At 28.9% G+C, this 12,412-nt stretch overlaps 1 protein-coding gene across 1 annotated transcript; it reads right to left on the bottom strand.

Moving 5' to 3' along the window:
- Positions 1-7,903: 7,903 nt before the first annotated feature.
- LOC112741624 (ferritin-like catalase Nec2) lies at positions 7,904-11,395 on the bottom strand. Its single transcript, XM_025790654.3, has 3 exons — positions 10,943-11,395; positions 10,017-10,242; positions 7,904-8,477 (listed from the first exon to the last, which is right to left on the bottom strand). Exons 1-3 carry the CDS (start codon positions 11,248-11,250, stop codon positions 8,103-8,105), a joined length of 909 nt encoding a protein of 302 aa, XP_025646439.1. The 5' UTR covers positions 11,251-11,395; the 3' UTR covers positions 7,904-8,102.
- Positions 11,396-12,412: the final 1,017 nt, after the last annotated feature.

Raw genomic sequence — 12,412 nt, 5'->3', positions numbered from 1 at the left:
ACCCAAGAGTGAAAGTAAGCCAAATTTGCTAAAAACGACGCCGTTTCTTTTAAACTGGTCGGTTTTCTGTTTGGTTCAACCGGCCGGTTTGTCGGTTCTTCTCAAGTTTTTGGAGAAACGGTTTTAGGGGGCAAACTGGACCGTAATTACTGCCGGTTCATGATTAGACCGGTCAAACCGGCCAATCCGGTCCGATTTTCAGAACATTGCAAACAACGTAATTAGCGGGTTGTATTTCAGGCCCACTAAAACAAAAAACATCTCACTCCACACCACAACTCTAGCCTCTCACCTTGCACGGTTCCACCTTTCTCTCTTTTTAGCGTAGCCTCTTCACTCCCCCTTCTTTGTCACGCCGTTATCAACGCACCTCATCGTTGCTGCCATCGTCTGAAGACGCAACACGCCTCAGCTACTGCACCTTCTTCTCCAATGTGTCGTGCTGCCCTTGTATTCCCTGCAACTGACGCTACTGCTGCACCTTCTTCTCCCCTGCGTCGCGCTGTGCGTTCTGGACGAAGAAGCTGGTCCTCTTCTCCCCTGCGTTCGGTTGCATGTGTGCTCTCCGGAAGTAAAGTTGTCGATCGTCCTAAACCCTTCCTGTGTCGCGCCATTTGAAGAATCAACGCAGTCGCTCATCTGCCTTATGGTGATAATGGATGTTTTAATTTTTTAAGAATGATATCTTTTTTTAATAAAAGATGTTTTTATTTTAGGTGGATATTTTTTTTTTAAATAAATGTTTCTTTGATTTTAATTATAGTTAAAATTCTACCATAATTATAGCAAAAACTGGATGTAAATTTTATTGCATATAAAAACTGAATTAAAATACATACTTATGTGATTCTCTTCTTCTCTTGTCTATTTCTCATTGAGGAGGGGCTTCCTAGCATGATCAAGTAGCACTGCTAGTGCACCATGGGCGTATACAATTCATGAGTCTGAATCGTTTGATCCGCATAAGTTCAATGCAATACCATCCGATTTTGAGGAGCATTGTTTAGGTTTGACTAGTCTAATAGCTAAAACAGCTCTATACTTGGACTAGACTGATTTGAAATTCAGTTTACTATTTTTTTTTATTGAACTGGTCAGTTTGGTATGAATTTAACAACTATAGTTAAAATTTCACCATAATTTTGAGGCGAGTGCTACGATGCTGAAACAAAATTTTTTCAACACCTACTGAAATGAGGTGGTGACAAGGAGAGTTGGACACGTATTAGTATTATTATTGCAGGAGGAGACACAAATTACAGAACAGCAGTAGTAGCAGGAGTTGTATTGGAAATATTAAGTAGTTATTAATAATTAAATAAAGATAACCTTTTTTATTGGTTTTTGTTATCATTGGACATGGACATGCTATTTTCATTTTGTAGTTGGACCAAGTTATTCCAAAAGTGAACCATTGATCAATAATAATAATAATAATAATAATAATAATAATAATAATAATAATATTTGGATATAGCATGATATTTAGAGCATGTAGTAGTTATTTGTAGTTTTGTACATAAAAATTAAATAGGACCACGATAATGCTATCATAGTAATAATGAATTAAAATTATAAATCCCAGTAAAATAAATAATAATAATAATAATAATAATAATAATAATAATAATAATAATAATAATAATAAAATCTTAAATTCTTCTATTATTTTATCTTTTTTTTTACAAATTCATTAAATCTTACTAATTAAGAAATTATCTTTATTATAAAAGATAAATCACATAATTTAAGCATATATATAAAAGTCTAAAATGAAATAAAGAAAGTTAATAAAAAATAATAAACAAATTAAAAAAAATGTGTTCGAAAAATTATAAACTCTAGCTGCTAAATCCTAAACCCCCTAAATTTTCGACAACAAACTCTAAATCTTAACCCTCAATCCAAAATCTCTAAATCCTGACTCAAATTTTATACCATAAACACTAAATTACAAACCTAAATAAAAAATACTAAATAAATAACCTTTAACTATAAATGCTAACCCATAAATTCAAAATTATAAATCACACTTTCTATTTTATCAACAATAAACACTAATTTCTTAACCCTAAATTCTAAATAATATCATACATAGTAAAATATTAATAAATATATTTTATATCACTTTTTTAATTAAAAATACTAAAATTTTAATATTTATTGTATACAATCTTTTAAATTAAAAAATTTCTACTAAAACCTAATATTTCAAAATGTCAAATCTAATATTGTAATGAGTAAACGAGCTTCTAATTTTTATGTGAGGATAATTTTGTTTCAAAGGATTTATTAAATAATATTGAAGTTAATCTAAAATCTTCTTCTATTGTTTAGCTAGTAGTCATAAAATCATTTATAGATGTACACCTATAATTTTCATAAATTGCATTCTTTTTTTTTTTTGGCCATACAAATTAAATTATGTGAATAGACTAACATACATTAACATAGAATAGACATATAACTAATTTTTATTCAGGACATATACATAATTTTAGTCTTTAATCAATTTATTAATATGAATTATCGTTGTTTTTAAATCCTATATATTCTTTTTTTAGTTTTATTTTCTTAAAAATTTACTATTCTTTTAAACTTTGAATGACTCATTAATTACTTTGTATTTATTATGCTCTTTAATTTTTTATAAAAAAAGAGAATATTAAAATTATCAAATCACAAAATACTAGCAAAAATAAATTTTCTTTTTAAATTTCTAGAAATTTTTTAATTTAAAAGATTATATACAATAAATATTAAAGTTTTAGTATTTTTAATTAAAAAAGTGATACAAAATATTTTTATTAATATTTTATTATGTATGATATTATTTAGGATTTAGAGTTAAGAAATTAATATTTATTGTTAATAGAATAGAAAGTGTGATTTATGCTTTAGAATTTATGAATTAGCAATTTATGGTTAAAGGTTATTTATTTAGTATTTTTTATTTAGATTTGTAGTTTAAAATTTATGGTATAAGATTTGAGTTAAGATTTAGGGATTTTGGATTGGGGGTTAAGGTTTAGAGTTTGTTGTTGAGAATTTAGGGATTAGAATTTAGCAGCTAAGATTTATGATTTTTCGAACATATTTTTCTCAATTTGTTTATTATTTTTTTAATTAATTTTATTTATTTAATTTTATACTTTCATACATATGCTTAAATGATGCGATTTATTTTTTATAATAAAAATAATTTTTTAATTAAAAAATTATGTTTTAAGGTTTAATAAATTTGTAAAAAAAGATAAAATAATAGAAGGATTTAGGATTTAATTATTATTTATTTTACTGGGATTTATAATTTTAATTCATTATTACTATGATAACATTATCATGATCCTATTTGATTTTTATATACAAAACTACAAATAACTACTACATGCTCTAAATATCATGTCATATTCAAATATTATTATTATTATTATTATTATTATTATTATTATTATTATTATTATTATTATTATTATGGCCCAAAATAATTTTTTATCAACGATTCATTTTTCAAATAACTGGGTCTAACTATAAAATAAAAACAGCATGTCCATGTCTAATGATAACAAAAACCAATAAAAAAGTTATCTTCATTAAACTATTAACAACTGCTTAATACTTTCAACAAAATTTCTGTATCACTGCGCTACTTTGCGTTTGTGTCTGCTCCTGCAACAACAACACTAACACGTATCTAACTCTCTTTATCACCATCTCATTTCAGTAGGTGCTGAAAAAATCTTGTTTCAGCACCATAGCATAACCCTAATTTTGATAGAGATTGAATATAGATTTTATTGCATATAAAAATCAAACAAAAATACATGCTCTTGTGATTCTTTCCTTCTCTCTAATCTCTATTTCTCATTGATATTAGAGAGAAAACTTGAAAAATCTTTTGAATAATATTCTTTCGCAAATCTAATAAAAAGTTGTGTTAAGTTTTAAAACCAAGTTAATTCAACTCTCTTCTTAAGTTCTAATAAAATCATCAGATGTCTTTAATATATATAAATGTTATTATTTATTTATCAAATATCTATATGATTAATTTTTCATTACAACCTAGATATCATCCCTTTAAGAATATAATAAATAATCAATCACAAAATACTTTCCATACTTGGAAAAGAATTTATAATTCTCTCAACTTAGTTAATCGATCAGGTGATAATGTAGATTCCTTTTTCATCTTCTTTATTTGTCTAAAAGAAAGCTTTACATTTCTTACTCTTGTGAAGCGTACATGTCAATCAAAAAAATTAGGAGAAAAAAATGCAGGTGGTGTTTGAGTTTACTCCCTCCCCTGAATCAATAATATAAAGAGTATTTATCAATATTGTGAGAACCGAATTTGTCAATAAATCAGTAAAATTACTGATTTAATAGTTTACTGGTTTGATCGGAGTTTAATCGGGATTCAATCGGTTTAATTAAATATTAATTAAAATTATTAAATAACTTATATATAATTTTAAATATATAAATTTAATAATTTCTAACTTAATAAAATTAAAAATTTTACAATTTTACATAATAAATTATTCATAATTTAATATTAGAAGTTCACCAACAACAAATTATTAGTATACAAGTATACAAAGGTGAGTATAAATATCACATCATAATTGTTATTAGTATCTATTATAAAGAATATAATAAAAATCAAACAGTTGCAAAGAAGACTAACCAAAGAATTATTTAAATTAGCATTCTTTCAATGTACTGTTCTTGCAACCAAATATGACACCACCAAGTTGATTCTTCCTTAGATTTTGACAGAATGGAAAGCTGACCTCTGATTCTGGTGGGCAACAGGCTGTGTTTTTTTATTAGGAGGAGAAAAGATTTTTTCCACTAACAAGAATCAATGGCATAATCAAGTGCACAAAGAATGTGTATCATTCAAATGAGCAAAAGTTCAAACACCTTTAGTGCATTATGTAAGTGTAAGTTATCAATTATCAGTAATCATCTTGTGACTGTTGACCACTTTGTGATTGTTCCATCTTTAACGTATAACAAAAAAAATCATGAACAAAATTAACTCGAAAAAAAATGTTGAACAGAATCATTCAGCAACTCACAACTCAGACATTCAATAAATCACTAAATTCAGTATTATTATTAACAAAACTACACAGTATTATACTATTTCAATATCTAGCTAATCAGCAACTCAATTATTAACAACAGTAAAACTAGCAAAAATAATTCCAAGTCACAGTGTTTACCGGCGGCGACACCGGCAAAAACAGAGAAAGCCAGCTCGAATAGAGGAGAACGAAGCTTCCACACGGGGAGAGAGAACTCGAACACCGGAGAACAGTGCTTACCGATGGAGCTTCCACCTGCGACGGAGCTTTCCACGCGATGGAGCTTCCACACGCGATGCCTATACCCAGCCGAGAAGAGTTCGGTGATGACAACGAAGCGGGACTACAGGGGCTAGGGTGATTGCGGTAGCTGCGTGGGCTGCGGGGCTTGGGGACTAGGTCTAGGGTTCTTTGTTCTTCAATTTTCCATTTCCAATTTTCCCTTTTCATTTTTCAGAGAGGAAAGGGGTGGGTGAGACTGGGGTAGGGGTGTGCATTGGTCGGGTGAAACTGGGTTTGATGTGATCCAGACTCGACCCGAAATATATACCGGGCCTATTTATTAGACTCGAACCCGATCCTATACCCTATGAAACCTATACACTTTCGAACCACGATTATACCGGGTAAAAATCGGGTGAAAAGCGGGCCATTAACATTACATTACCTTGATACCTTTTTATAAGTTAGCATGTGAAAATATCCAAATTTCCAAGACTCCAACCATTATTTGACATGGTAAAATTCACTTAGAAAAATATAACAAGAACCAACTCTTCTCTAAAATTAAAGCATAACCATAATCAATACTAATATTATCTAATAACACTAAATATTTAAATCAATACAAATAACACAATATTATGCATTAGTCTAAAATCTTATACATTTTAAACATAAAACATTAACTTGTAGTCTTATAATAACTAATAACACAAAATATTAAGGTTTACAATACTTAAATTCCACATAAGAATAGCCATCATCCATCACTAATAACACAAAATATTAATTGTGTATGATGACCAGGTCACCGGGCCGAGTTCGGGTAACCCGAGCTATGGCCCAGACCCGACCCGAAATAATGACTGGGTCTATTTTTGAGACCCTTACCCGACCCTAGATCCGGTGAAATCACACCAAATTAGCTCCTAAAGTGTTCGGAGGCGGGTCGAGTTTTCGGGCCGGGCCGGGCCATGCACACCCCTAGACTGGGGATGCGTTGGATTCTTTAGTTTTAGGTTTTTTTTTCTTTATAAGGACCAAAACGGCGCCATTTTGGAAGGGATGACCAAACTGGAAGCCTTCCAAAAAACCGTCCGGTTCTACCGGTTAACCACCGATTCGACCATTTTTTAACCAATTTTTTGTCAGGTGATTTTTGAGCCTAACCGAATCGGTCTAATGATCGATTTTTGGTTAATCCGGTTGAACTAGTCGGTCCGGTTCGATTTTAGAACTATGGTATTTATCCATTTTGGTTCTTAAAGAATTTCAAATCGAACATTTTAGTCTCTAAGTAAAATTAATTACTCAATTGGTCCCTAACAATTAACTCTGTCAGTCACTTAGGTCCTTTGCTCCGTTAACTCTAACAGAGGACAAAATAGTCCCTGGCAACTCTAATAGGAGACAAAATGGTCCCTGACCTCCTCTGTTCGAAAACGACACTATTCTCTCCCAATTTCCATCATCATATCTCGTATAATACTAAAGTTTAAAACTATAACTTCAAGTTACACAATACACACTCTGCAACTTCAATGTTCACAAGAAGAAAAATCTTCAACTTGTTCTCAACCAATTCATACAAAGAAAACTAATGACTATGTCTCTCAAGTACTCAGTCTTTGATCGATGGATCCCATGAATCTAGACAACAAGTCAGATTTGTTAAGACCCGTCGTCGTCGTCGCTATCTCCCTCCTCTTCTGCTCTATAATCTCCATGACTACATTGTCTACCACTCTGATCGCTTCCTTCACCTTCTTCTCTGAACCAATGTTCAGTAATCCCTTCAGTTTCTATATGAGCGACAATGGTGACATTGCTTGTTATACTGATAGCTTGGATGTGAGGTTGAAGCTGTCTGTCAACTTGGACTCCGAGAAAGAAGAAATGAAGCACTCAGGGTCTATTCCAAATGAGAGTTTGCATATGATGTCGTAAGGAGAATCTTCTCATGATGTCCTAATGTCCAACAATCTATTTTGCTTGCCAGAGAGAGGAGAAAGACGTGCCCTTGGAGTAGTTGTGAAACTTAGTCTTGAGGATGTGGTAGACGTTGTCGGGGTTGGAGGAGATGTTGTTATCGAGGACGTGGAGGTGGATGCTTCTGATTGGTGAAGTGCGGAAGAGGTGGATATACCAGTCACAACAGAGATTTAGGAAGTGTGTGGTCTATGACATGTTGAGGTAGATGCGACACGCGTGACAATTACACTATGGCCTGATCTTGGAGCTGAAGAGGAGGAAGGAAAAGATGGAAAAAAAGATTGTAAAGGTGAAGAAGGAGGGTATGAATATTAGGATTATGAGAGATATGATGAAAATTGGAAAAGAACAGCGTCGTTTTTGAACAAAGGGGTCATGGATGATTTTGTCCCCTATTAGAGTTGTCAGAGATTATTTTGTCTTCCATTAGAGTTGACGGAGGCAAAAACCTAAATGATTGACAGAATTAATTGTTAAGGACCAATCGAATAATTAATTTTAGTTAAAAACTAAAGTGTTTGACCCAAAATTCTTTGAAAACCAAAATTAATAAATACTCTATATAAATTAACTGATCATTCAAAAGCTAGTGGTACAACTGATAAACTATCATTTTATTCATCAGATTATAATAATAATAATAATTTAACATAGCATGTTTGTGATATATAGTTCCTTTTGCCTATGAGAAGCATAACATTTTTCAAGATACATATTATAATCTCACACAAAAGTAGTATGGTAACACTTACATAGCAACTACATAATCGTACATAAGCTAATTAATTAGTTTTAAGATTGCAAGAAAGATTTAGCAATAGCACCACTAGCTCCATTAGGAAAGAAGCCACCAGGAATATGAGCATCACCAGTTCCATAAACAATTCTCAATATTTCTTCAGGAGTCCTATCATATGAGAGTGAAGCATTGTTAGCAGCAAGAACATTCCCTACAACCCTGCCTTCAGCACCCAATGCCATTGGAACAACAAGACCCTCATCTTTCACACCAGCGTTTCCTAATCTGTCTCTAAGCACTGAGATGCGATTTGTGAACTCCGCAACTGTCAATCTATAAGGCATCACACGAACTTCTAAGCGTTCGTATAGCCATGTTCGAATAACTGCATCTTGCCCAGATTCTACTCCTAGTAGACCTGCAACGAGCTGTTCATTACACAAGTAAGATTCACTTTTTGTACACCCTAACAAAACACAATTTTCTTAATAATAAATGGCTATTGATTCAAATAGATTTAATTTTTAAATAATTAGATTCTTATAATTTAAATAAATAGTTATTCACTTAATACAAGAAGAATGCTAAAAAATCAGCAAATTTATTTTTTTGGCTAGCAAATACTAGCAGCTATATTTTAAACTATGATATAAAAGTATATTATTAGATTGTTAGACTAGAAAAATTAGGTTAATGATTAAACTTACTCACCAAAAATAATAAATTCTAGTGGTTCTATAATATTTATCTATGTGTAATTAAATTCCTATATAAAAAATTTATAATTAGAATATAAAATGCATTAAAATAAGAGTGTAATATTTCATAAACCTTTGAATATCAAATTACTATGCAATATAAATTTTAAATTGAAAAATATATATCATATATTAATTTTACAGTCATGTTAAGTAGTGCACACTAAAATCAGTTATTAAAATTAACTATTTGAATAAATTATACATTAGAATACAAAATATACATTAAAAATAAAATAAAATATATATATTTATATATAAACACATAATAACTGATTTTATTATGTAAATAATATTTTTAATTAATTTAATATAAGAGTGGGTAAGATAACAACTCATCTTAGTTCTTGAAGTCAAATTTCTTTTGTCGACACATAGGATATTTTTTTTCAAAAATATTTCAGAAACAATAAAAATTAATTTAAATTAATTTAAAATTATTTTATTTTATATTTATTTAATATTACTAGAATAAATACATAATATTAGATATGATATATATATATATATATATTAAATTAGATGTGATAATAATTTATTTAAGCTTTCTCAACCAATGAATGCAAGACAACCAAAAGTTTCCACTTTTAAAACCTTAACCAAAAGTCCAAAACAATATAACACCGATTAACAACGAAAATATTTGATAATAAAAAAAATTAGTCAAAATAGTTAGAATTTATTTTATTTAATACTTATTAATTATTATAATAATTACTAAATATTAAATAAAATAAATTTTAACTGTTTTTTTAACATTATTAGATTAACAATTTTTTTAAGTAAAGTAATAATTAAGTAAATTTTAAGAATTTATATTTTGAACAGATTAATTTTAAAAAAATATTAATAAAATCTTTTAGAATAATAGATTTAGACATATTATCTTTAAATTAATCTTTAAAATTAGAATAAAAAATCTTAATTTAAACTAAATTATTTACATTTATTATTTTAAAAAAATTATTGATATTTTTTTTTAAAAACTAATTTATCTAAAATATAAATTCTCAAAAATTTATTTATCATTTTACTCTTTTTTTTTTTTGTTCATGCAGGTTATCAATTACCTTGTAAAACTAATAATATTACATACATATAATGTTTAACAAGTTTTTCTTTTACCAACGTTTCTCATACAAAATTATAAAATACCTGGGCCTACATAAGCATGATTAATTAGTAGTTGAGTTTGGAGGTTTAATTTACCCTCTTAGAAGTGGTGTTTTGAAGCTGTGGATTGGTACCAACATAACCAGTAAGGCCAACATAAGGAATAACGTAAGATGCAAGCAAATAGTTGATCTCACTTGCATAGGGATCAAATGGAGGATAGAGCCTTCTCCCAAAAGCACTATCCATTATTCTCGCAAATGTTCCTACTCTTAGATCCAATACTGGCCTTGGGAACCCTTTCACCTCTTTCTTTATGGCCCTGCAATAATCCAAAAACTAAGTATCTTTTTAAAGTTATTTACTCTTGTTATTAACACAATATTAGACTACACAAATTTAGTTGAAAAAAATAAACATGTTATTTATTAATCAGAAATAATTTTCTTTTTCCATAAAAATGATCTTTATTAATATTTTTTCAAGAAAAATAATTAAAAAATTGTATATCAAATGTAAACTAATCAATAAATTATTAATTAAAAAACCCACACTTAATTTGATATAAAAAAACGCTCCTTATAAAAAAATATATCTTAATTTATATTAATGGTTACCGAAGGCACACAACTAATAGGAATTCACAAGTGGCAAAAATTTAAAACATAAAATATTTTTTTTTAAAAATAGACTATAAATTCATAAAACTTATTCATGCCAGCGGATATACTTCTTGTATAATGAACATGAAAAAGATATGAATATAAGTAACATATTAAATTATTTAATAATTTTTAATAATTATTTTTTAGTTTGATTTTGATGCACTGATTGACAATATAAAGATGTATTATTTATAAAGTCGTCCAATTATATCTGTTCTTTTAGATTACTATTCACATAATTAATATAAAAGATAACTATTTACACATAAAACTGTTTTATACTAACCAGAACATCAAAATTAAATTTATTATTTTTATATAAAAATATCTTCAAAAGTGAATAAATAATGAATGAACCTCAAATGTCCAACTTCTTGATAAGCAAATTGTGAGATAAGATCCCTAACAAGAGGACTAAGAGCAGCTAATTGGGCACCAATGGGAGCAGGTCCTCCTCCTGCTAATTCAGGGGCAACCACATCCAAGCCATAACCCAATGCTCCATACAAGAAGAACTCGGCTTCCAAGTACTCCAAATTCAGAGCGAATTCAATCCGATCCGCATCTGAAGGTTCTGATGAGTTTCCCTTGCCTTCTATAGCAATCGTGAAGGGGAGCGACGCTATTAGCAAAACTGAAATAATGCGAATGTGATGAACTGCCATCTCTTCTTATTTTCTGATGCATGAATTATAATTTCACTATACCTCGCCTTTCTTTTATATTTATATATATATAATCACTCTCTTTGTAAACAAGTTCCATAAATCAATAAATTAAGGTTTGAATAAACTTTTGGTATTGTACTACTCCTTGGTCCGACCGTCATATATAAGTTTGCATATAAATGCGCATTATCTATATTATAAGTTTATAATAATAACCCCGTTAACAATAACATGTCATCTGTATCTATACTTATATACTATATATTATGAGAATACAAAATAGTTTATTTGAATTCATGATCTTTTGTTCAATTATAAATCACTTACCATCTCAACTAATTTAATTTTTATTGTTTTTATATTTTTTAATAAATAAAAGGTGAAATTTTTGTAATGATCATTTATCTTCATTTTAATAATAATATAACCGACTATTTATAAGGAATGCTAAGTTATTTTCTAATAATTATTGCTATTATCATGTCTCGTTTAGCCTGTTATATAATTATATTAGCATTTAACCGAATAAACTAACGACGAAGACTAAAATAAAGACATTTTCAATTTTATTAAATCAAAACTAAAAAAAAAATTATAAAGTTAAAACCAAAAAATATTTTATAAAATTTAAAAATTTATTTAACCCTAAATTTGATTACATATTTATTATTTAAATAATTATTTATAATATATTATAATTTTATATATTCATTCTATCTTGTACACTCTGTGACTATGGGTATAAATAATTCGTCTGAAATAAAGTGGATACAAATTAAGTAATGCATTAATTGTGCGAATGAGCAAAGGGAACAGGGAAATGCTACATGCCAAGAGGGTGTGACTTATAGTCGTAAACTTGTTCAAGGGATCCTAATTCCTAGCATTCTATTAGTTAGAGAAAATTGAGATTTTATATTAAATTAAAAAGGTCATTTTTTTACTTAGTAAACATTTATGAAATTGATTATTTATTTAAAATGGTAAATTATCTTTGCGTGATTAAATGAATAACAATAATTGGTTATTATTTTAATTTTGGTGGGGAACGATTTGGAAGACTAAATTAGGTTGAGTCATTGAATTATTTTTTCATTAACAACGTTGTTGGTGCCTGTTAGAGAGTGTATTGGTTTCCTTGGGGGTATGAGGCACCGAA

This window comes from Arachis hypogaea, chromosome 14, assembly GCF_003086295.3.
Source record: "Arachis hypogaea cultivar Tifrunner chromosome 14, arahy.Tifrunner.gnm2.J5K5, whole genome shotgun sequence".
NCBI classification, from domain to species: Eukaryota; Viridiplantae; Streptophyta; class Magnoliopsida; order Fabales; family Fabaceae; genus Arachis; species Arachis hypogaea.
This window is presented reverse-complemented; position numbering and strand designations above follow the sequence as displayed.